The following is a 24408-nucleotide window of genomic DNA, read 5'->3' on the forward strand; positions in this document are numbered from 1 at the left end:
TCATCTTCATATGTGAAAAAGGGTATTTCAAGCTCTGTGTGTCCCAAGTTTTCAGAGATAAGTAGCTTATAAAAATTAATTTTAATTTTAGATTTGTTTATTGACTATCAGACACTATGCTGGGAGTGTTGGCCAGGTATCTTATTTCATCCTCATGACACTATTATTAACTCCTTTTTTCTAGGTGAGAAATCACTAAACCTTACCCAAGGTCATGGAGCTGGTAGGTGGTAGAGCTGAGGTTTTACCTGAGAGTCTAATTCTAAGATCTTAATTTATACACAGTGCAGTTCCTACTTCATGAGCAATATGTGTTCCAGAAATATTCTCTGTAAATTATCTTTGTAAGATGAGTCTCAGGGAGGTAAACCTGGTTCATTCATGCATTCATTCATCATTCATTATCATTCATTCTCTTAATATTTCTAGACAGCTCTGTATGCCAGCTGTTAAGCCACAGAAATTCAGTGGTTTATTGACAGGCACAGGTAGTGACCTCATGGAGCTCATTTCAAGTGGTTGACAGAGGAATTAAAGAAATAGATAAATAGAAAAATAGTTACAGATTGTGCTATTCATTGTGGTAGATAAATATGCTATAATATGGATTAATTTGAGTAGGGAGTATTTATTTTAGATAGAATGGTCAAGAAAGGTGAAATTTACTGAAGAAGAGAAATCTAAGCAGACACCAGAGGATGAGGAGGAGACCTCATGTAATGAACAGAAAGGAAAGTATACCAAAGGTGCAAAGGCCCTGAGGCCAAAAAGAGTTCAGTATCTTCGAAGGCAGAAGAGGAGGAATTCTGGTGGGGGTGGAGTGCAGAGAGGGGAGGGTGGGTGAGCAGAATGAGATAAGGGTACGCAGGGCTGGGATTAGGGTGAGGCAAGTGAGGCACTCACTCCCAGGGGCCTCCTCGAATAATACTGTGCCCTGTGCACCTCACTTTCCTCACCCTTGTTCCAGCCCTGAGGGCAGATGTGTCAGCTTGAACCAGTGAAGTAAGAGATGGAGAGAACTGCACAGATCTGAAATATGCTTTAGAGCAAGACTCACTGTCATCTACTATCTTTCTGCTTGATGTATTAAGGGTATAGATGAAAATCTTGGATGGCTCCAAGATTATTGATTTGGTCAACTGGAGAGATGATTATGTCCTTTATTAAAATGGCAAAAACTGGCTGAGGAGCAGGTTTGGTATGGGAAATTAAGAGTTTCCTTTGGGACATGCTAAGATGGAGATGCATGTGAGACCTCTCAGCAGAGATGCCAAATATGGACTCAGGCAGATAAAGGGCTCCCAAGAGGCCTGGGCTAGACCTAAAAGTCAGGAAAACATCTCTCTAGAGGCGGTATTTAAAAGAGTGGGAATGCCTGAGCCTACCCAGGGAGAAAGGGCAGATGGGAGGAGAGGCTGGGGGACTTAGAGTCAGGAAGACTGGGTGGGTGCTCTGGGAGGGGAGGCCAGGAGGATAGGTGCAGGGGCTTAGAGAAAAAAAACAATTGGAGGATGTGGGAGACACAGATAATGTTCTTCAGAAGGTGTGCTGTGAAGTAGAGGAGAGACCCGGCTGTACTTGGAGGAGTAGGAGGGATGAAGGGAAGGGAGGGGGGATTTATTTTTCCTTAAAACAGGAAATACTAGGACATATCTGGGAGCTGGTGAGAATGACCAAGCGGAAAGACCTGCAGCCCCAGAGGTAGAGGAGAAACAACTTAGAGTGCGAGAAGGGGCAAGTGTGGATGGACTTAAGGACGCGTGGGGAACGGTCGCTCCTTAAAGGAGGGAAATCTCCTCTGTTGTCAAAGGGAGAAGGCCAGACAGATTGGTCCACGTGCAGAGAGATTTGAAATTTTGGTGGAAGGCAAATTGGGGCAACTCTTGTGGATCCTATATTTTGAATGAAGTCTCAGATGCATCTCTGAAGGGGTCTGTGTGAGAAGGGTGGGCAGTTGAAAGAAAGTAGGGGGGGTTTGAGTAGCTGTACGGAAAAAGCACATTTCCTGAGGAAATGTAGCTGATGGCCAGGTGGTCCTGGGGTTCATGTGGGGCATGTGATCATGAATTTGGCATGAAACTGTTGTCCCAGTGCAGATGTCTCTAGTCCGACTTATCTAGCGGCTCGAATGCTCGTTGTAGAAAAGGTGGATGTTTGGGTTCTGCCAGATTGGGGTTTTGCCTGAGAGAGGGGGAAGAGGGTGATGCAAGGGAATTTGGAGTATTTGCAGAATTCCATGGACAAGGAGGCAAGTGAAGATGGTGACAGGGGGCACTCCACGGCGAGGGAGAAACCGGACCAATTAATGGATCAGGAACTTCATGAGGATAAATGTCGCAGTAAGGATTCAGGAGGAGGTGATCTGAAAGGCTAGGAGGCTGTTGTTGGAGAGAGGAAGGCTCGGATTGAGATCTCAGATGTGTTGGTGACAGTCTCTAGTGATGACAAGGTCTGGGACGTAACCACTGGCTGGGCGGCTGAAGGCTGGGGATGAGGATTCATCAGAGAGGTCAGGCTCAAATTACAGAGAAGGCAGTTTTTACTAAGGATAAGGGAATCTTTTTGACTTCTGTTTAAAAAAAAAAATTCTCCCCCAGACAGCAAATGACCAATGCATCTTTTTTAGTGTCATCTTTATTCCTAGCTAAGGGGGAGTTTGCTCTCCACTTTCAACTTTTGTCTTCTACATGCTTCCAAATGTTTGCCAGCACCCTCTCGATCAATATATGCCACTATCCTACACATGAAGGGTACCAATCCAGAGACTCCCTAGCTTAAACGAAAGGCTTAGATTCTTTACCAGTTGTATGCTTGCAGAATTGTTGAGCCCAGTTCCTTTATAACAAGGATCATGACAGTATGTTTGAGTAGCAGTTGTCCCTAAGTGGGACACTTTTTGAGTATTGAAAAGTTCCTATTTTCCAGGGAACTGCAGAGCCCTGTTAGGGAAGTGGAAGTTTGAGAAAGATATGAAAAAACTACATGAGATTGTTTTCATTCCCTGCTCCTCCTTTTTTGTTGCTTTTAATTGGAATATAGTTGACATACAATATTACATTGGTTTCAGATATACAGCATAGTGACTCAGTAATTATATACATTAGTAGATGCTTGCCACAGGTAAGTGTAAGTACCATACCAAGATATTACAATATTATTGGTTTTACTCTCTATGTTGTACTTCCATTTCTTATGACTAATTTATTTTGTAATTAGAAGTTTGTATCTCTTTATCCCATTCACCTACTTCACCACCACCCCATGGTAACCAACAGTCTGTTGTCAGTTTTTATAAGTCTATTTTTTGGTTTCTTTGTTTGTTTTAGATTTCACAAATAAGTGAAATCTTATGCTATTTTCTTTCTCTTCCTCCTTTTCTTGTCTTCCTTCTGTGGAGTCATCTTTCTATGCCATGTTCTTAGAACAACTGATTCTTTTAATTTATATATTAAAACAATAGCATCGGTAATGCAGATTTCTCTAGAATGCAAACTCTGCAAGGGCAGAGATTTTATTCTGTCCACCATATTTTCCAAAACCTAGAATGGAACCTGGTACATGGTAGGTACACAATCAATCATGGAAGAATGAATGCTCATTGGAATGAACTAGAAAATATATCCTCGTCTACAAACTAAAAGTCTCCTTTGACTCTACCACCTAGATACCCATGAATATCCAAGTAAATATCCTACTAGATACATAAATGCATATCTACAGAAAAGTATAAAGAAATGTCTGAGGATGATAAGCACTAAGTTTGGGATAGTGTTTGCCTTCTGAGGAGGGGAGGGAGGAAAGAGGATGTCATTGAAGGAGAGTACATGGAGTTTCAACCATACAGGCAATAATGTAATTCTTGCTGGACAGTGGCTACATGGGTGTTTATTAAATTATAGCATATATGGAATTACTTTGTATTATGTTGAAAATCTGGATTTTTTTAAGGCATGCAAGACACATGTTTACTTTCACAAATGTGGGAGCATGCATACTTATCGCAATTTTTAATCCTGTTTTCCTCACTTTTTCATTGTACTTCATAGATTTCCATGTTAGTAAATGTATTTCTATATTCTAATTCAAGTATCATTTAGTGAACCACTTCCCTGTTTGGTGACATTCATTCAGTAAATAATTTAGGGCACCTGTGAGCCAGGATATTTAGGTCATTGCCTTTTTTTTTTTTTAACTTTTACAATGTAATTTTACAAATGTCCCAAGGATCAAAGGGCTTGATTTTTCTCTCATTATGATGAGTGAAATGTGGGGAGGTAATGTAGAGTAAGATGTGCTAGCTCCCTAAGAAGTATTTAACCAAAGAAGAAAATGCATCATCATTATCTCCCAACCCCTGTGCTCCCAGAAAGGTGAGACTTCTCCTGACAGGGTGCCATGCATGGGCCTAGAAGCTTCCTGGGATAGCTGATAAAAGGAGTCCATCCCCCAGCAGAGAGCCTAGTGGAGTTGTCTTGCTGCTGCTATGTACAGTTGTCATGTTTTTTACTTTGTTTGGATGAAACTTACGTTCCTCCACAAGCAAGGGCCAAGGGCAGGTGGCAATGCCTGGGTCCCTCAGAGCACAGAGACATGAAATTCAGAAGAAACCATCCATGTGCAAACCTGCATGGAGCCTTTGGACTGAACCGATAAAGTTTTTTATCAACAACTGACTTGGCTTCTTTTTTCCCTTCATCAGATCAGTGGGTGATTTAATTACTGAAAGTTGAGTCGATCCATTTGACAGGAGATGCAGGTCAAGCAAGCTTTATCCCAGCTGATTTGGATCGTGTTCTGCATCCTAGCACAGCCACAGTTTGTATGCAGATTAAAGAGACCCCTCTGGACAAGTGGCAAATTGGGGATATCTATGAAAAAGCCTTTCTTTGTACAGTAGAAATATACCATAAGTTCATTTGTGAATTTAATCATTCTGATGTACTTCCAGGTATGGCGTATGCTCTGCTAGCTGCGGTTCCTGTTGGATATGGTCTCTACTCTGCTTTTTTCCCTATTATGACATACTTTATCTTTGGAACATCAAGACACATCTCAGTTGGTAATTATAAGTATATACTGCCAATTGTATTTATTCACGTTCAATGTGTTTTGGCTGTGTTTTGTGTATTTGTTATGTGCCTTTGTTATTGTTTTCCAGGGAAATAGGACTTCAGGGCTTTGCTTTTCCTATTCAGTGATGCAGTAGTTCTTCTTAGCTTTCAAGAAGAAATATTATGCCTTTAGCTAGCCTTATACTTAACTTTCTTTTTATGAAGAGGAGAAAATGGGAAGATTGTTAAAATTGTAGTCTACCTTCAAATTCTAACATGCTTTGCTTTTTAAAAAATGTAATACATTTGACTCCATATCTAGAAAGTCTTCTCTTCTGCAAGAAAAGAGGGGAAAAAAAATCTTAAATAGGTCTTTAAACCTGCTGTTTTCCTAGATTAATTTAGCATTTACTAAATTATGTTCATCAAGTACATATTCATTATTTCCATAAAAAGTATACTTATCTTAAGTGACTAATATTGGAACACTGGCAAAATCATGCCAAACAATTTAGAAACTAAGCTTGGTGTTCCATCTTGGTATGGCTCAAAATAGGTTTATTTCCTGTTGTTCCTGAAATTTAAATTCTCTTTTGCTGGGATGGTCTAGTAAATGAATGTCTAATCCTATTTCGTGACTTTGACATTGATGCATGAGATAATTTTGCACCTACTTCCATTTGCTGGCTAGACAGTCTACCTGGACAATTCTCTTCAAAGAAAGATAACCATTTACTATATCGTCCACTTGTATCCTTTCCTTAGTTGTATTTCTTCTAGTATGTGGCATATTGCCTTGTCTGTGAAAATAGATCAGGAAAAGGTTCTTGACTGAAAGAACTCCCTCACCTGGAGAATCAATTAGCATCACTTGTTTGACAAGGTGAGGAACATAGAAGCTGATTTTCCTCTTTGATAGTCTGCACATTTAGACAGTCCAGGTCACTGGATTTTGGTCCTGAGTCCTCCAAACTGTCAAAGCCTTTTATGGTCAAAGGATAGGATCATCATTTTCATGGAGATAAATATAAGTAGTGAATAGGGTAGTGGCTAGAAAACATAGATTCTTATAGAGTGGCATTTGATATGAAAAAAATCCTTTGTTTTGGAAAGAGAAAAAGAGAAATTCAACACTCCCTTTGCTGTTTCTTTCCCTTAATTTAGACCATGTGATATTTATTGATCAAGATACTTAGCTCTTATGGAGATCAAGACATTGAATTCTCTAGGAAATGAGCTTATATGGAATAAGACAAAACAAGTAAGAACGCAACCGGTATGCCACCTCCTGCCTCCTCCACCAGGAAACCTTTCCTAGCAACTACCCACCACTGCCTGCCCCCCACCGCATCCCATCCACACAAACGCAGGCTAGACACCCTTCCTGTGTACTTACAAAGCATCCTGAATGCCTCATTATAATGACCTACCTACATGTCTCTCTCCCTCACTTCTGGGTCAAGAATCCCTTGAAATACCTGCTTTTTAGCTTCTTTCATGAACAAACAGTGTTTTCCCAATCGTGGCTAATTATTTCACATTTCTTTCTAAGCCTATGTAGACATGTTGAGCCTAAACATTTGCTATTAATAATTATCAATTGATGAAGTCTTTTTTCCCCAGGACCTTTCCCAGTGGTCAGTTTAATGGTGGGATCTGTTGTTCTGAGCCTGGCCCCTGATGAACACTTTCTCATATCCAGCAGTAATGGAACTGCATTAAATGCTACCATGATCGACTTCACTGCCAGAGATGCAGCAAGAGTATTGATTGCGAGCACCCTCACTTTTTTGGTTGGAATCATACAGGTAATGGGATTTTAGGTAAAATACAGATTGGCATGATTTTTATTTGAAATAACTAACTGCAAACCATATGGACTTAAAGATTCATTGAAAAGCGAAACAAAGCCGTTTACTGGACACCCCAAAGTATTTTCCAAATTACATCCATTTAGGTCAGATGCTAAACTCGTCAGCAAGACCCTACTTATTAAGGCTCGCTTAGTCTCCATATCAGAGACAAAAAAAAAAAAAAAAAAGCAGAAGAACTGGTGTGATTCAAATGAGGATGAGGGAAGGGAAGTGCACAGAGCTCACAGAGGAGAGAAAAGTGTTCCGGTGAGCGGAGCTGTGGGACCTGCAAGTCACAGAAATAAGCTACATGGTTTTTGCTTTTCTTATTATGTATCTAGAAATACTTCAAGGTTCATATTATGCCTGGTTTTTGAATTTTAGAGTGGTGGAGGGGAGAGAGAAGACATTAAGAAATTCAGATTTCTTTCCTCCAAGTATTTTTGTGTCATTGGCAGGCTACCAGAGTTTTAATTGGTGTTAAGTTAAATTTGTTAATAGTTCAGGAGAGTTGGTGCTTCTCCCAGGCAAACATTTGATTTTCCCGTCCTTCTCCTTCTTCTAGTTGGCATTTGGAGCCTTGCAGGCTGGATTCATAGTGAGGTACTTGGCAGATCCTCTGGTTGGCGGATTCACGACAGCTGCTGCCTTCCAAGTGTTGGTCTCGCAGCTAAAGATCATCCTCAACGTTTCAACCAAAAACTATAACGGCGTTCTCTCCATTATCTATGTAAGTACTGCTTCTTACTCCAGGGATGGCTCACTGAGAAAACTGAATTCTTTTCCTCCTCAGCCCGAGTCTGGAGAGCACATGTGCCTCTGTGCCACACTTCGGGAGCCACTGAAAACAATCTTTGAGAGAAGCAGTAGAATCAGGAGTAACACTGAAGAGAGCAGAGTTTGCAAATCGTTGTCTCAAGCGGTCAAAATGGTTTCAGCAGAGTCACTGGGCTTAAAAATATTAATGAAAACAAAGTGGTCTAGTGAAGCCTGCTGTGGAATGCCACAGACTTGAGTTCTTGCCTCCACTTGGCCTCTGACAGGCTGAATGACTGACACACATCATGCAGGGTGGTGGCTGGAAGCCCAAGCTTGGAGCTGGGTGACCTGGGTTCATATCCTGACTCTCCTATTTATTAATCATATGAGCAAATCACCAAGCCTTAGTTCTCTGCTCTGCAAAATGGAATTGGCAATAACATCCACCAATGAAGTTGAATGAAGCTATGTGAAAATCACTTGGCCCAGAGGTGAGCACATAACAAGTGCTCAGAAAAAGTTATTTTCAAATCATGATCTCACATCTCAAGCTTCCTTTCTTTTTTATTTGTAAAATGAAATAATCAGAGATATATCTCTAAAGGCTTTCTAACTCTGAGAGTCCATAAAATGCATAATGTAAATGTCTCAGCAATTATAGATGAAAAGGAAGATTAGATTCAGAGATGATTCACCATGCAAAAGAGATGCAAAAGAAAGATGTAGATCACACTAATTAGATTGGAAGAAGTTCTTGGATCTAAATGTATGTTCTATATAAAGCATGTTTTGATGCTTGAAAAATGGTGATAATGGTAATATGATGTCACCCTATCTTGGGGAGTGATACTATGCAAAAATAATGTGCCACTATTAAGAATTGAGTTGGGGTCTTTTAATCACCCATGTATTAGATTCTAAAACAGTGTAAGGTCATGCATACATGTCTAAAAATCAGTGAGGTGGTCAGGAATTTGCTCACCTTCACATAATCCTACATTACTCTATCCATTCAATAAATATTACTGAGTGCCTGTTACAGTCCAGGGACTAGGCTAAGCCGTGGGAGTAGGTGGAGGAGGCACTGTAACACTGTGATTAAGATCATGGACTTTGCACTAAAGTAGACTTGAGTTGGAATCTTGGTTCTACCACCTTCCATCCATGTGATCTGGGGCATGTTATACTTAACTTCTCTAAGCCTCAGTGTCCTCCATCATAAAATGGGGGTAACAATAGCAGCTGCCTCTTAGAATTGCCTGGATTAAAAAGAAAATTGTGTGAAGCACTAAGCACAATATCTGGCTCATTGTAAGAACTCAGTTTATTATTATTTTCATTATCATGATAAATAGACTTCACGGGGCTGACTATTCACTTCCCAAAGACCCAGCGCATTAGAAGACATGAGCACAGGCTGTTGTTTGATTTAGCCTTGTTTTTGTCAATGTTGCTCTTTTCTTCCTGCCAAGTCCTTGGTGTGCTTTGAAACCCTCTCACTGTCCTTTGTGACAGGCTCGCTCGCTGTCACAGTCCCGGACACATCTTGCTTTTTCTTGCTTTCATACTTTCCCTGTTAACTGCTCAGTCATGTGTTCTTACAGTGTCGTTCATTGAATCCATCTCTTCAGTAAGTTTTAGTTAATGATCTACCATATGCCAGGCACTTTTTACTCCCTATACAAACCCACCAACCCGTGACTCCACCAAGATGTGCCTTCCTGAGGGGACTCACCTCTGTGTGTGAACATTGCTGGGCCTGCATCCACACAGATTACAGGAGGCCTAGGCGAGCAGTTAACCTGGGTCCCTGGACACTGGTGGACCTCTGCAGACAGAGGACCGAAGTATTTCTTCTGGTCTCCTAGGACTATGTTTAAGACGGAGCTTGCTGCAAATGATCCCACTTTCAACAGGGACAAAAGTAACCAGGAAACACCAGAACGAAGTAAAAAATAGTTGTTAAGCCAGCACAATGATTACGTGACTCATGTCATGTTCAACATTAGTCTTGAGGACCCAGGTTAGAATGTGTCCTAGAATTTGCAAAAAGTTGCCCTCAGGCCACCCCAGTTGGATGGAGATACTTCAGTCATCCCTGTGCGATGGTGAATGTAAGCTTGCTTTTCTGAAAGGAAAGAATCAGCAGGTGTGGAAATGATTGCATAGGGATTGAATGAGCCACTCAGTATCTGAACAGAGAATTTTGTTCATAGCATTCCCAGCGCGGCCATTCATGAAAGAATCCTTCAACAAATGCAGAGCAGCGATGGATTCCTCCAGGAAAGACTGAAAGATTGTTGTAAGATGCTTTCTCTGGAATGTAGTTAACTTAAAATCCCTTTTGTTAGAAAGCTGTGCTTTGGATTGCCCTCCTTCCCACCCAAAGAAAGAAATAATGAATACAAAGAATTGGAGGAGGAAATATTGGGAAAGAAAGGAGAAGAAAAACTTTACAAATGCCAGAGATGCTGGGTATAGGATGCAGATGGGAAAACGACAGGGTGTTGGCAGAATTCAGAATTGGTAATGTTCTTCGTGCTACCATGTAGCTACTCAATTATGTAAGTAAATCACACAGTCTATTTAAGAGTGATTGTGTTTTCCTACCACTCACTTGGAATAGTTTTTCTCAAAGGAGGCCTTTCTACTTGTTCACTAAATTGATGGGACCTCCTCATTTCCTCCCCTAATGAGGAGGAAGACTACACTGAAAAGTTCTACCCAGATGGTGAGTTTTGAAAGCCATCACAAAGCTTCAAAGTAATGATCAGATTCATTACTTTGAATCAATTTCAGAACGTAAAAATTAAGCCATTAACAATCTAAGTAACACTTAAAGTGTTGATCTATATGTGCATAACTTCAGGTAGGAGGACATGCCTGATAGCAAGGGGTAATTATGAAGAGTTATATTCTTAGAGGTAAGATGAATTAAAAGAAATTTGGCAACAGAAGTTAACCGATAAATTTCCTCATACACAGTACGAGGTACAATTTTTCCTTATGGCTTCATACTCCTGACTAATACTAGGCAAGAAGAAATTATGTCAATGAAGTGGTCCTAATATTCTCCTAGCATGGTAGGAAATATGGTATCCATTACTGTAAGGCTCAGTATCATAATTTGAATGATTCAGAATAGTAGGCTGAAATATGGAGTCATGTATGTGTCCATATTTTTTTTTTTTTTTGAGAGGGCATCTCTCATATTTATTGATCAAATGGTTGTTAACAACAATATAATTCAGTATAGGGGGGTCAATGCTCAATGTACAATCATTAATCCATCTCAAGCCTAACTCTCGTCAGTCTCCAATCTTCTGAAGCATAACGAACAAGTTCTTACATGGTGAACGAATTCTTACACAGTGAATAAATTCTTACATGGTGAACAGTACAAGGGCATTCATCACAGAAACTTTCAGTTTTGATCACGCATTATGAACTAAAACAATCAGGTCAAAAATGAATATTCATTTGATTTTTATACTTGATTTATATGTGGATCCCACATTTCTCCCTTTATTATTATTATTATTTTTATTTTTAATAAAATGCTGAAGTGGTAGGTAGATGCAAGATAAAGGTAGAAAACATGGTTTAGTGTTGTAGGAGAGCAATTGTAGATGATCAGGTGTGTGCCTGTAGACTATGTGTTAATCCAAGCTAGACAAGGGCAATAAACCATCCACAGATGCAGAAGATTTCTCTCAAAGCAGGGGGGATGAGGTTCTGAGCCTCACCTCTGTTGATCCCCAATTTCTCACCTGATGGCCCCCCTGCGACTGTGCCTGTCTTAGGTTGTTCCTCCCTTGAGGAATCTTACCCGTCTCTGGCTAACCAGTCATCTTCCGGGGCCATACAGGGAAATGTAAAGTTGGTAAGTGAGAGAGAAGCCATATTGTTTGAAAAGGTTAGCTTTTTACTTCTTTGCAGATTTATGCCCTGTGGCTTCTATGCCCAGCACTTGTCTCGAGGTATCTTTACCACCTGGAGGAATTATGATACTCGGTAACTTCGATATGAGGCTATGTGTCCATATTTTAAACATATTTTAGTAGGGATTTTAACACTAAGCTAAATTTGAATTACTTTTCAGTACTTAGCATTTCTGTATCTTTGAGGACAATCTGTCTACTTCAGTTTGTATAAGTGAGTTTTATTTCCACATAAAACATATGAACCTATTGTAAAACTTTTCTTAACATCTTGAATGATTGCTTAATATATAGGCAACTAGTATATTCATGTGCCTTATTTCATGCAGTTGTGTAATATCAATTAATTCTGTTTTTTGCAACACATTTTACATTTTAAAAACACCAGATGTGTTTTTTTATTTAAACGTCTATGTGAGTCTCATAATTAAGTGGAAATCCTATAGTGATCTCTTTTGTAAGGTGAAAATGTTTTTGAGATTGGGATAGTTACTTCGTTTATTTTGAAGCTTGAATTTTTCCATCTTGAGTTGAAAGTAAGGCTTTATTGCACAGACAGTTAATTGAAATACTATATCTAGCTCATGAATTAATGAGAGTCATCATCAGAAAATTGATGATGTAAAGGGCCAGACAGCAATACTTTGAAGACCTTGAGGTATATAGGGCTCTTCGCTCCAATGGTCAATGAGCTAAGCCATTGAGTTACTGTGCTTGTGTTATTGCGGCAGTTTCTCCATTTTCTCCTTTTCACCCTGCTATCACTGCTTCATCTTTTGCTATCACTGTATCTGCCTCAAGAAATTTTCATTGACTCTGGAAAGCAGGCAAAGTACATTTGTTGGGTTTAAAGCCAGAACAAAAATACCCTCTGAAGGTAAGACCAAGATGCTTCCTACAAGTCAAATGTTTGAGCCATAGTTGAAGCACTTAAAGGAATGTATTTTGCTTGCACAATAATTCCCTTACTCTTGAATATTTTCCAGAGAGTTGAGATTGCTGACAAAATAACTCCTAGATTACTTAATGTACATAATTGTTACCAGACTTTCATTATAATTACTTTAGCTATACTTCATTTAGAAAAATAAGTAAGATATGTGTTATAAGCTAAAAGATGTTCCATCTGTATCTTCATAAACAGGCACACCTCATTTTATCATACTTTGCAGTATTACAGTTTATGGATACTGTGTCTTTTACAAATTGAAGATTTGTGGCAACCATGTGTTGAGCAAATCTGCTATCACCATTTTTTGCTCATTTTATGTCTCTGTGTCACATTTTGGTAATTCTTGTGATACTTCAAATGTTTTCATTATTATTATTATATTATGGTAATCTGTGGTCAGTGACCTTTATGTAATTATGATCATTGTTTTGGGGGCATCAGGAACCACGCCCACATAAGACAGTAAACTTAATTGGTAGATATTGGTGTGCTCCACTACCTGTCTGTTCCCCCATTTCTCTCCTTCTCCTTGGCTTCCCTATTCTCTGAGACACAACAATATTGAAGTTAGGCCAATTAATAACCCTACAATGACCTCTAAGTGTCTCATGTCTCTCACTTTAAATCAAAAGAAATGGCTAAGAAATTATTAAGCTTAGTAAGGAAGGCATGTAGAAAGCTGAGATAGGTCAAAAGCTAGGCTTCTTGTGGCAGTTAGCCATGTCATGAATGCAAAGGAAAAATTTCTTGAAGGAAATTAAAGTGTTACTCCAGTGAACCCACAAAGGATAAGAAAGTGAGAGAGCCTTATTGATGATAGGGAGGAAGTTTGAGTGGTCTGGATAGAAGATCAAACCAGCCACAACATTCCCTGAAGCCAAAGCCCAATTCAGAACAAGGCCATCAATACCTTCAACTCTAGGAAGGCTGAGAAAGGTGAGGAAGCTGCAGAAGGAAAAGTTTGAAGCTAGCAGTTGGTTTGTGAGGTTTCAGGAATGAAGCGTCTCCATTAACCGAAAAGGGCAGGCAGAGCAGCAAGTGCTGATGCGGAAGCTGCAGCAAGTTATCCAGAAGATCTGGCTCACTGATGAAGGTGGCTATGCTAGACAGCAGATTTTCCGTGTAGACAGAACAGCCTTCTAGTGGAAGAAGATTCCATTTAGGACTTTCATAGTTAGAGAGGAGAAGTTAATGACTGGCTTCGAAACTTCAAAGGACAAGCTGACTCTCTTATTTAGGGGCTAATGTAGCTGGTGACTTAGTTGAAGCCAACGCTCATTTAGCATTCCAAAAATCCTGGGACATGCTAATCTCCTCTGCCTGTGCTCTATAAATGGAACAACAAAGCCTGAATGACAGCACATCTGTTTACAATATCGTGTACTGAATATATTCAGCCCACTGTGAGATCTACTGCTCAGAAAAAAAGATTCCTTTCAAATATGACTTCTCATCAGAAATGCACCTGGCCCCCCAAGAGCTCTGATGGAGAGGTACAATGACATGAATGTGTTTCCTTGTCTGCTAACACAGTATCCATTCTGCTGCAGCCCGACAGATCAAGGTACCATTTCAACTTTCAAGAAATTAATTTAATAAGGTTAGAAATTATTTAAGAAATAGATTTTGTATGGCTATAGCTGCCATAGACAGTGGTTCCTTTGATAGGTCTGGGCAAAGGAAATTGAAAACCTTCTGGAAAGGATTCACCATTCTAGATGCCATGAAGAACATTTGTGATTCATGGAAAGAGGTCAAAATATCAACATGAACAGGAGTTTGGAAGAAGTTAATTCCACCCTACGTGATTGATTTTGAGGGGTTCAAGAGTTCAGTGGAAGAAGTAACTGCAGATGTGATGGGAACAGCAAAGAGAACTAGCGTTAGAAGTGGAACCTTAAGAAGTGGCTGAATTGCTGCATCTCATGATAAAACAGATGAAAAGATGAGCAAAGCAAGTGATTTCTTCAGGTGGAATCTACTCCTGGTGAGGATGCTGTGTAGATTGTTGAGATGACAGCAAAGGTTTAGAATATGCCATAAACTCAGTTGATAAAGCAGCAAAAGGCTTTGAGAGGACTGACTCCAATTTTGAACTAAGTTTTGCTGTGGGGAAAACGCTGTCAAATAGCACTGCATGCTGCAGAGGTCACTCATGAAAGGAAGAGTCAATCTATGTGGCAAACTTCATTTTTTTATTGTCTTATCTTAAGAAATTGCCCAGTCTTTAGCAACCTCCCTCCTGATCAGTCAGCCATTTATTTACATGTAGGCAAGACCATCCGCCAGCAAAAAGATTATGCCTCACTGAAAGTTCACATGACGGTTAGCCTTTTCTTCTTTTTTAAAGATCAAGATAGGAATTTGTTTCTCTCACATACAGGAGATTAAAGAGTTTCACGACCATCAGAATCTGTATCCTTATAGGTTACTGCTTTGCAATTCTTTTTTTTTTTTTGCATGAAAGGAAATTTATTTTTATTGAGGTACATACAATAAAATGCACAAAATCTGGATTTGTTTTGACCTGTGTATACATGTGATTAGCATTTTCTAGCAATGAAGTATTTTAAAAATGAAGGTATATAATTGTTTTTCTTGGACATAATGCTATTGTACACTTAATAGACTATGTATAGTGTAAACATAACTTCCATATGAACTGGAACACCAAAAAGTTCACTGGACTTGCTTTATTGCAATATTCGATCTATTGCGGTAGTCTGAAATTGCAGTATCTCTGAGGTATGCCTGTAAAAATATATCTATAAAGGACTCATTCAAAGAAAAATAACCTTCTCTGGGGAATCAGTTGTCTCAAAGAATTGAGGAATACCTTAAGTCATGCTTTCTGCCGGACTGATGTTGCTATAACAAAGATATTAGTGTTCTTCCCTGGGATTCTCCCTTGCTAATCTCCCTTGATTCCCAGAAACCTATTTACAAAACAAAAGTGGATTTTTCTTGATCTGGCTTGTCTACACACCTGAAAGGAGTTACTTTTATATGAGTCACTTTTTATTATTATTATTTAAGTTACTTTTTACTAAGTCTTCTTAGTTCAGGTTTGTACTAAGTACCAAATTAATTTCCAGAAATTTGTGCTTGACCCATATCTCAATTTGGTAGCTTTTCTTTGCCAAAAAGAATGGATCAGGCCACATGTATCTACATATAAGGTATTTTAGGTATTTTTATTATAACCTGTCATTCAGGTTTAGGGAAGAGCTTTATCTAAAATACTGGCTAACTGGGACCTGTTGGTTTATTAGCTTATTAGTCTCAATAATAAAATATCAATATGGTGAAAATGAGGTCATTGTAAAACCACTTTAAGATGAAAGTAAACTTTCAAAGCTTTTCTGCAAGTAAAAGATAGTATATAATGATTTCTTTTAAGAGATCTCGTTGTTATTGTAAAAAACACAGTTAAGCAAAATTAAGAAAGTAGACTTCACCCATAGTTTTACCACTCCAAGTGAACCACCATTAATAACTTGGCATATATATTGCAAAACTGTATGTCTTTAATGGTCTCTGTATTAGTCAATACATTCAATACATTTTTATGACTTCATATGAAAGTCAGATGACTTCTTCACATTATATTAGCCCTTTGATAATGAAAATGATTTTTCACATGGGACGTGTACAAAATCATTTTCTTTTTACAGACTCTGATTGAGATTTTTCAAAATGCTGGTAACACCAATCTTGCTGATTTAACTGCTGGATTACTGACCATTATCATCTGTATGGCAGTTAAGGAATTAAATGACCGATTTAAACACAAAATCCCAGTTCCTATTCCTATAGAAGTAATTGTGGTAAGTAGAATGTGTAAATAGAAAATTCAACATTAATTTATTTGACAAGAAAGGAATTGTTAAAACAAATGGAGAGATTTTTTCTCTTTTCTTCTTAAATCTCTTTTGTTTTATTTTAGACAATAATTGCTACTGCCATTTCATATGGGACCAACCTGGAAAAAAACTACAATGCCGGCATTGTCAAGTCCATCCCAAGGGGGTGAGTGTGGCATTCCTCTTAGGCAATACTAATGTACTGTCAGTACTTCCTATTAAAATGAAACCTTTTATTACTAAAAGCTTCATTTTGTTGGTGTTCCTTCAATAGTCTTATTTGTGTGTGATCTTGAAGAAACACCCATTCGTACAAACTATCAGATAAGTAATGTGTGTATAGATAAAGTTCAAGCCATTTGTTTAAAAGCAGCCCCCATATATGCTTTCTCTCCTTTCTTGATTTTCATAAAATGTGGCAGAATGTGTAAAGTTAACACCAGACTCCTGATTTAAAGTCATATATGTAATTATAATATAATATAAATAAAATGATGGTCAGTAACATTTATCGTACCTAGAACAATCTGTTTAAGGAATAAGGGACCCCTGGCCTAATTTCGTCACCATTTGGTTTAATCAGTCTTTGGTGATAATTGTATCATTTGTTCCTATAAGTAAAATACATTGTCTTCAAGGGAGGTTTTACATATGTTGGTGAATTGGTGAATTAGAAGAGCAAGGAACTAAGGCCATTTGTCCATCTCTGTCCATGTCTAGATCTGTGTCCCCAGGGGTAGAGGTGGGGTGCTCCTATAAAACTAGGGTAATGACAGCTGTGGAGATCTCAACTCAGGTTTGTTGTGAGATGCCATTGAGATCTCTCATAAAATGCAGAGTGGACCAAGGGCCCTATACTATAGTTTTATCATATGGCATTAAAAAAGTGGTCCAGATGTTTATTAGACGTGTGATATTAACTCGTAGCATTTACAACTAGACTTGCTGTTAGATAACCAGTAAGTACTAGTCTCTCCTCTTTATATTAGCTGAGGGACCTTGTACTAGTCTTTAATTTCCACGCTCTTACTAGAAACTTCTCAGGCTAGCTAAATCCTAGCGCTGTTCTGCAGGGAGCTGCTGCCTTTCCATTTGATCAACCGTAAGATTTCTGATTACTTCTAATATCTGTTCATCTGAAAAATTACAAGCAGCTCCATGGGGATTAACTTATATATTATCCACTCTAGTGTATCTAGAGTCACATGAAATCCTTGTTAACACAGATTCCTGGTTCCCACCCCAAACCTACTGAATCAGGCTTTTCAGACAAGGGGCCTGCCAATGTATATTTTTCAAAAGCACTTCAAGTGATTCTTATGATTAGATTAAGTTAGGAAATTCTACATTACAGGATCAACGTTTTGATAGTGATTTCTGATGCTGGAGGGAATTGTTGATAAAAGATGCAGTGTGTGGCTGCTTGTTCTGGCATTTTCACTCTAGCAAGTGGATTGTTTGAGTAGTGACAAACAAACAACTATCCCGTAAAATATATATTTCATAGGTCTATTCTGTCAAGCTTCCTTAGATGGGCCCCTTGGAGGTGGTCCTGTCCATCAATCTATGTTCCATTAATAGATTTGGGGAACTCATTTCTGCTGCCTTCCATTCTCCTTTCTGGCCCTCTCCAGAGCTTTCCTTGCTCTCCTCTGAGAATGGATCTCTAGCCACTTGTTCTTGGGTTTAGGTGAGTTGAATCCTCTGACAGACCACGTGGTGTGAGTGGGCGGCTAACCTAAGCTGCCTGCCCGGAGGACTACATGCTCCTCATCGGGGGCTGTGAGCCCATTTGTCTTGTTCGGCCCCATCTTCGCAGCACAGTACCTAGCTCATAGTAGGCAACAGTTGTTGAAGGGGTAAAATACCCAAGCATATGCCATTGTAAACAAGCCACAAGATTGGCCTTTATTGTCTGACCTCACATGGTAGCACAGAAGCAAGTCTAATGACATTAAACAAACCTGGAAAAGGAAGGGTGGAGTGGAGAGACTGAAGAAAAGGAAAATAGAATGCGTATGATGAAAAGAAGAGGAATAAAGAGAAAGACTGTGCTAGACCGTCTTGGGCTCCCCTCCTGCTCCAATCCTCCAATAAGGCAATAAAACCAAGGCTGCTGGTGGCAGCTTCCTTTTCTCCCATTCAGGGTCAATGCCATGTGTTAGGATAGCTCAGTCCCAACAGCACTATCCCATTGGAGAGCCAAAACCTAGACTCTGCTTCTCTCTCCCTGGACAAACATACAACTGTTCCATGTCCAGTCAGTATCTGAGCATCCCACTAGGATTCACCCAAAGCAACAGCCTCATTCAAATTCACTAAGACTTTTCCTTAACCAGCTGCTGCTAAGAGGGCTGGTCACAACATGCCCATCTTCTCATGTAACTGGTCTTTATACTGCAGCTCTTAATGTGTCCAGCTCCTTACTCATTAGAACCTAGGCTTCTCTTTGACCTCTTCTGTCCTATTTTTTCTTTTTTTTTTAAACCCATACCAACAGGATAGACTTCTTTTCCTCTACACTTTAGTCCCTACTCTTTCTTCTCTGCCTCATCTCTGCGCATACAGTGACAGGCCCCCTCCTCACCAGTGGTCCTCATCATCATCATGTTTGTCACCACTGTTTCAAAGTGATGCGCTTTGCACTTGAACTTGAAAGTGCAGCACAGGGGGATTCTCCAGGCTGCCTTCTGAGGGCCACTTTAACCACTGTAGCTGGAGTGGCAGCGTGTGTGCCGAATGTTAGGGCCAGCCTGAAGTAAAAGGGTGCAGTTGGTGTCATGTTCATCGGCTGACTCCCCCTGTGGGTCCCTTGGCCCTTCAGGGATCCCCACTCCCCATCCTCATCTTTTCAGAAAGTGTGCGTCACACTCTGGCTCCCCTTTGTGCGTTCTTTCATGGCCAGGCCAGATGGGGAAGGGCTGGCTGCAGCCAAATGGGGCCACTGAGGAGCACACAATTTGCCAAGAGTTATGTCCACTGAGGGAGGGCAGGAGCCAGGGGAAAGGCTTGCTCGGATGCCATAGGGTGATGTCGAGCCAGGGCCCCAAGTTGAGTGACTCAGGGCAAAAAATTGGCACCATTAAGATTCAGCAACACAATACAGATGGATGGCAGGCTCTTGGCCATCATTTACTGAGTGCCTACTGTGTGTAGGTACTAGTTGCTTACACATCTAATACTTCATTTAAACCTTCCAATAACCCTTGAGAAGAGTATAGAGTCCCTATCTGACAGCTGAAAAAACTGGAACTTGGAAGGAATAAATAATATGCCCAAGTCAGAAAGTTACTTACAGAGTGATGGAGCCAGTCTTCAGGTCCTTTGACTTCAAGTGTTCGTATTTTCCACTTTTAATGCTGGGAGATCAAGGATTTGTTGGAAGGATCTGGATTTGGAGAAGTAGGCAGCCAGCCAGGCAGTAGTCATTAGATTGCTATCAAAACTAACCTCTTTGTGGGACTGGAAAATAGCCATTATCCTGACCGACCCCATTACCTGCAGTGGGGTTGATTGGGTCTCAGGAACAAGTCAGAAGCCTGGTGTTGAGAAGTGAGGTCCAAGGTCACATCCAGACTAGTGGAGCTGTGATGCTGAGTCACTCAAGTTCTGGGTTAGGGTTCCCACTGTCCCCCTGCCTGCAGGTAAGATCCATTCCTGAGCTTACATGTGGGTTAGGATGTGATGTGGGAGAATTGGAGTCTGAAAATTGACCTCACATTTGAGGAGAAAAAGGCTGAAAGGGCAGAGAACCAGCAGAGCTGGACCTAGGAAATCACCGAACATTTACCATTCATATCTGGATCTACTAAATGACCCCAAACAAGACACTTCACTTTTCTGGGCTTCAGTACCCTTCTCAACAAAATGAGAGAGGTGTATTCAACAATTTCTAGGATATTAGGTTAGGATATTAATTTGGATAATACTAAGATATTATCTAACTCTAAATGTCTACAGTTTTGTTGTAAGAATCTTATTTCTACTTTACCACTTTCCCTTAATTATAGGGAACAAAATATAATTTCCTATTAAAGGAACATCAGGTGTAAGTAAGGTAAGTGGGAGAGACTGGTTTGGTTTTTTGATTTTTGTTTTGACTAGAGACCTCTAGATTTAGACCATATGAATAGTCATCAAGATATAGGTACATGAAAGTCATCCCCAAATATTTATTTTTAGGGACAACCACATGATTATTAACTTGTAGATTTATTTCTTTTTAAAAATGTTTTTTTACTGTAGTTGGTATAAAATACTATATTGGTTTCAGGTGTGCATGTTATTTCTTTATCTGGTTTGTAGAGTCATTAGACTCCACACTCATTGGGATGTCTTAGTTATTGTGACCATGGAGCATTCTGATACTTACCTAAATTTAATCATTTTTGGATTCAAGAAAATTTTAAACATCATGGCTCTTAAGATATGGATGGATTTTCCACTTAGCTCTTTTAGCATCTTATATTCTGTCTCTTAGGATAATGCTATTTTCTAGTCCCACAGACCTGACATCTCTCCATACAGGGTAAATTGCATTTTATGGGCTAGGGTATCTTTTACATTTAACAACCTTCAAGATGAAACAGTGTAAGGAGAAACACTAATGTGTGAAACATCAGGGCATGGGATTGTGTGATATTAAAGAATCTGTAGTGACAGATTTATTGATTTCAGAGGTACAGATAAGGTGAAAGGTGGCACTTGTAGGCTTTCAAGTAGGAGGACAAAGGAAACCACCAGTGAGATAACACCAACTTCTGATGAAAAGTTATAAAAGCAGATACAGCTGCTTATGTCCCATAGGTGCTTTTTGCCTTCCTGGATCAAGTAGTTTTCTGTCTGACTTGTTGCTGGTTTGATACAGCATTTGATGAGGTAGAAAAAGAGAATTGTGGTCAAGTCTTCACTGCATTTTGTCATTAAAAAACTCACTAGGTTTCTGCCTCCCGCACTTCCACCTGTGAGCTTGTTTTCTGAGATGCTGGCTGCATCATTTTCCATCGCTGTGGTGGCTTATGCTATTGCTGTGTCTGTAGGAAAAGTATATGCCATCAAGCATGATTACACCATCGATGGGAACCAGGTATGGTCACCCTTTTCCCAAATCGGGCTGAAAATAAAAAAACATAAAATGGGAAAGATTGTGTTGTCTGCTAGAGAAGGGTTTGGTTTCTTCCACCAGAACTTAGTGAGTTGGTTTCCCTCATGTACATGCTTATTTGGCATTTATTTTGAAATATGCATGCTGCAATACTTTCCTTTTTAAGAAATAAGTTGAAGCAATCCTAATTTTAAAGGTTAATTCTGTCAGTGCATAAATAACATTAGAAGTTAATATTTTAGTCCAGAGTAAGTATCTCCTGGTTAAATTTTCTTTAATGGCAGCTGTGATGACAAAATAGGGCAATGAACACCATTGATAATAGTTGTGACCACTTGAAATTGAGGTGGTTCATTGTGCAATTCAGGAATGCAGGACAGTGTCTGTAGGCGTATGATACATTGCCAGGTGAGCTGATTTTACACTGCTCTGTTCACAAAAATGCAAGTACAGTTTGTTTCCGAGAGCACAGCATTGCAATTACAGCAGTTAAATGATTCATCATCAAGCAGAATAATAGCCCTCCTAGTCATAATATACTTCATGGCCAATACACAGCCGCAGAAAAAAATGCTTTCTATGAGCGCTACCTATGTGCCATGCACCAGGAAGTGAAATAAGCATTTTGCAGAGATCAGTTACCATACCTTGACAACCTTCAAAACGACTGACAGCAGAGAGGACTCTGTGGAGCACAAACTCCTAGTGTCTTTCAAGGCTGCCCAGCACCTTGAATGGGAAAAACCAAATCGGGGCTAGGGTTTGGGAGTTTGCATTCTTAATGTTCTTAAACAGTTGGTGAGGGGCTTGCAAAGCCTATGTTTGTGGCATTGCTGTCATCCAGTCTCTCCCTTAGGAATTCATTGCCTTTGGGATCAGCAACATCTTCTCGGGATTCTTCTCTTGTTTTGTGGCCACCACTGCCCTGTCCCGCACTGCTGTCCAGGAGAGCACTGGGGGAAAGACACAGGTACAGGACGGCGGCTGGCGTGGTAATACCTTCTTCCTCAATGAACGATCGGGGGAAGGGGAATGGTGGCTCAGAGAGGCTTGCACCAGAACCGAGCAGGACATTTAGCCTTTGGGAAGGGAGAGACTCGTACTTCCTCATCTGGTCCCACCAGGGCCTATCTGTCTCCTTGATCTCCCGCCCCACCAACATTTATGCAGCAATTAGCAAACAAATCTCTTTGAATTGGAAGGGCAGTGCCCAGCTGGCAGAGAGCTATGCTATCCTGCTTTTCCAGGGATAGTAATGACTGAGAGGGAATCTGTGATGAAGAATATGCTGATTTGTATCCACTTGTTATCTGGGGAAAGAGAAGGCTTAGTGAGTGAGGATATTCTCAGGACAAGAAAAAGCATCTATTTACATTTCCTTTACAAGGATCAGAGATGTTATAAGGATCAGGTCTCCCTCCAGAGGCCTCTGGTCCCCAGAGCAACAGTTTGCCAGCCAAGAATATTTTTATTATAACATTTTGACATTTCTTTTTGAGTAAGGTTTTTTTTTTCCCTAAAATTCTCAAGGTAACCCCAAAACCAGTACCTCAGTTAATCTCTGGATAAACCCTCCTTTTATTGGCTGGAAAGCTCTGGATTTTTTCTCAAAGGCCATCCTTTACAGGAGTACATGGAATCAGATATGCCAATCAAGTAGATGGGAACAGGGCTGGCCTTGGGAATTGTGTTTATGTTTTGCATGGAGGGTTTTCCTCTCAACACAGAAAGAGCTGTTATTTGAGTAAAAAGTTCATTGAGACTGTAAATGAGAACAAACCCAAAATAAATAGTGTAACACACACACACACTGTCTTCCGATAAGGAAGACACTTGCAAATAAGTATAAAAGAGACTGAGACTGCTAATGACTCCAACATGGATTGCCCAGGGAGGGCTTTAATTGTCACCTAGGTGTGCATGATTTATCATGGATCTTTGTGACGGGGTTGGAGGAATGATCCTCTTCCAATATCTTGGGTCCTATTGAACACAATTTTTAATTTTAATTTTCAGAATTTTTCTTTTTAAAATTGAGTTTCCCCTGTGGGGGGCAAACATTTCTCCCTGTGTGGTTAGATAATACAGTCCATTCCAGGAGGCCCACCCAGAGATCTGCGATGAAGCGGGAGAGGTCAGAGGTGATTTCCAAAAGCATACTGGTGTCCGGTGGCAGCTGTCAGCTGCAGGAGCTTCTGCTGCCTCTGTGTGAGACAGGACCTTGACACCCTCAGGACACAAGGCTACGGTGGGGGCAGGCCCATCCCCGGCTGCTCATGTCCACTCTCTCGCCGTTACCTCCAGGCTCAAGTGAGGCACAGGCCCAGCCACCCCAGTAAGAATGCCTGTGTAAGGTGACTCCTTGGCAGAGGGCTTGGGGATAATGGTGTTCCGGTAAGCTAATACCCCCTGCCCCACACTGGAGTGTATTATAGTTAGGAATGAAAGATGCCAGGATTTCAGTATTGAAGAATGAAACAAGCACAGAAATGGCGTGCTACTTAATTACTGAAATGTATACTAAGTTTTGGGGTTAGAGGTCTAAGTACCTGGACTGAAATCCAGGGACTCGTGACCAAATAAACTGGCAGGTCTTCCCTTGCTGTGTGGCTTCCCATGTTTTCTCTTAGGCTGGAGCCTCAGTTTCAGTCTCTATATAATGGGAAGAATAATGATATCCGCCTCATAGGGCTGTTGTGAGGATTAAATAAGAAAATGTTGGTGAAGTCTTGCCACATGTTTGTAAATCCTCATTGTTTCAGTCATTAACTCCTCAAGATAGGACCAGCGTCATAGTACCTATGATACACGTATTGTGCCTGACATGTAAGACGCACCCAGCAAATATTTGCCAAGTGAGTGAATGGCAGAGTGAGCGTTAGTGA

At 40.1% G+C, this 24408-nt stretch overlaps 1 protein-coding gene across 2 annotated transcripts in view; it reads left to right on the top strand.

The window, feature by feature from the left end:
- The window catches only part of SLC26A4 (solute carrier family 26 member 4), a 46583-nt gene that overhangs the window by 4526 nt on the left and 17649 nt on the right, over window positions 1-24408 (top strand). The window contains exons 4-10 of one of the 2 annotated variants that reach the window (XM_017659556.3): window positions 4949-5059; window positions 6675-6859; window positions 7470-7634; window positions 16231-16383; window positions 16503-16585; window positions 21358-21505; window positions 22380-22493. In XM_017659556.3, coding sequence (XP_017515045.1) covers window positions 4949-5059; window positions 6675-6859; window positions 7470-7634; window positions 16231-16383; window positions 16503-16585; window positions 21358-21505; window positions 22380-22493 — 959 coding nt within the window. The remainder of the gene's footprint in view (window positions 1-4948; window positions 5060-6674; window positions 6860-7469; window positions 7635-16230; window positions 16384-16502; window positions 16586-21357; window positions 21506-22379; window positions 22494-24408) is intronic. The other variant, XM_037010919.2, reaches the window with a different exon arrangement.

Source organism: Manis javanica, chromosome 6 (assembly GCF_040802235.1).
Source record: "Manis javanica isolate MJ-LG chromosome 6, MJ_LKY, whole genome shotgun sequence".
NCBI lineage: Eukaryota > Metazoa > Chordata > Mammalia > Pholidota > Manidae > Manis > Manis javanica.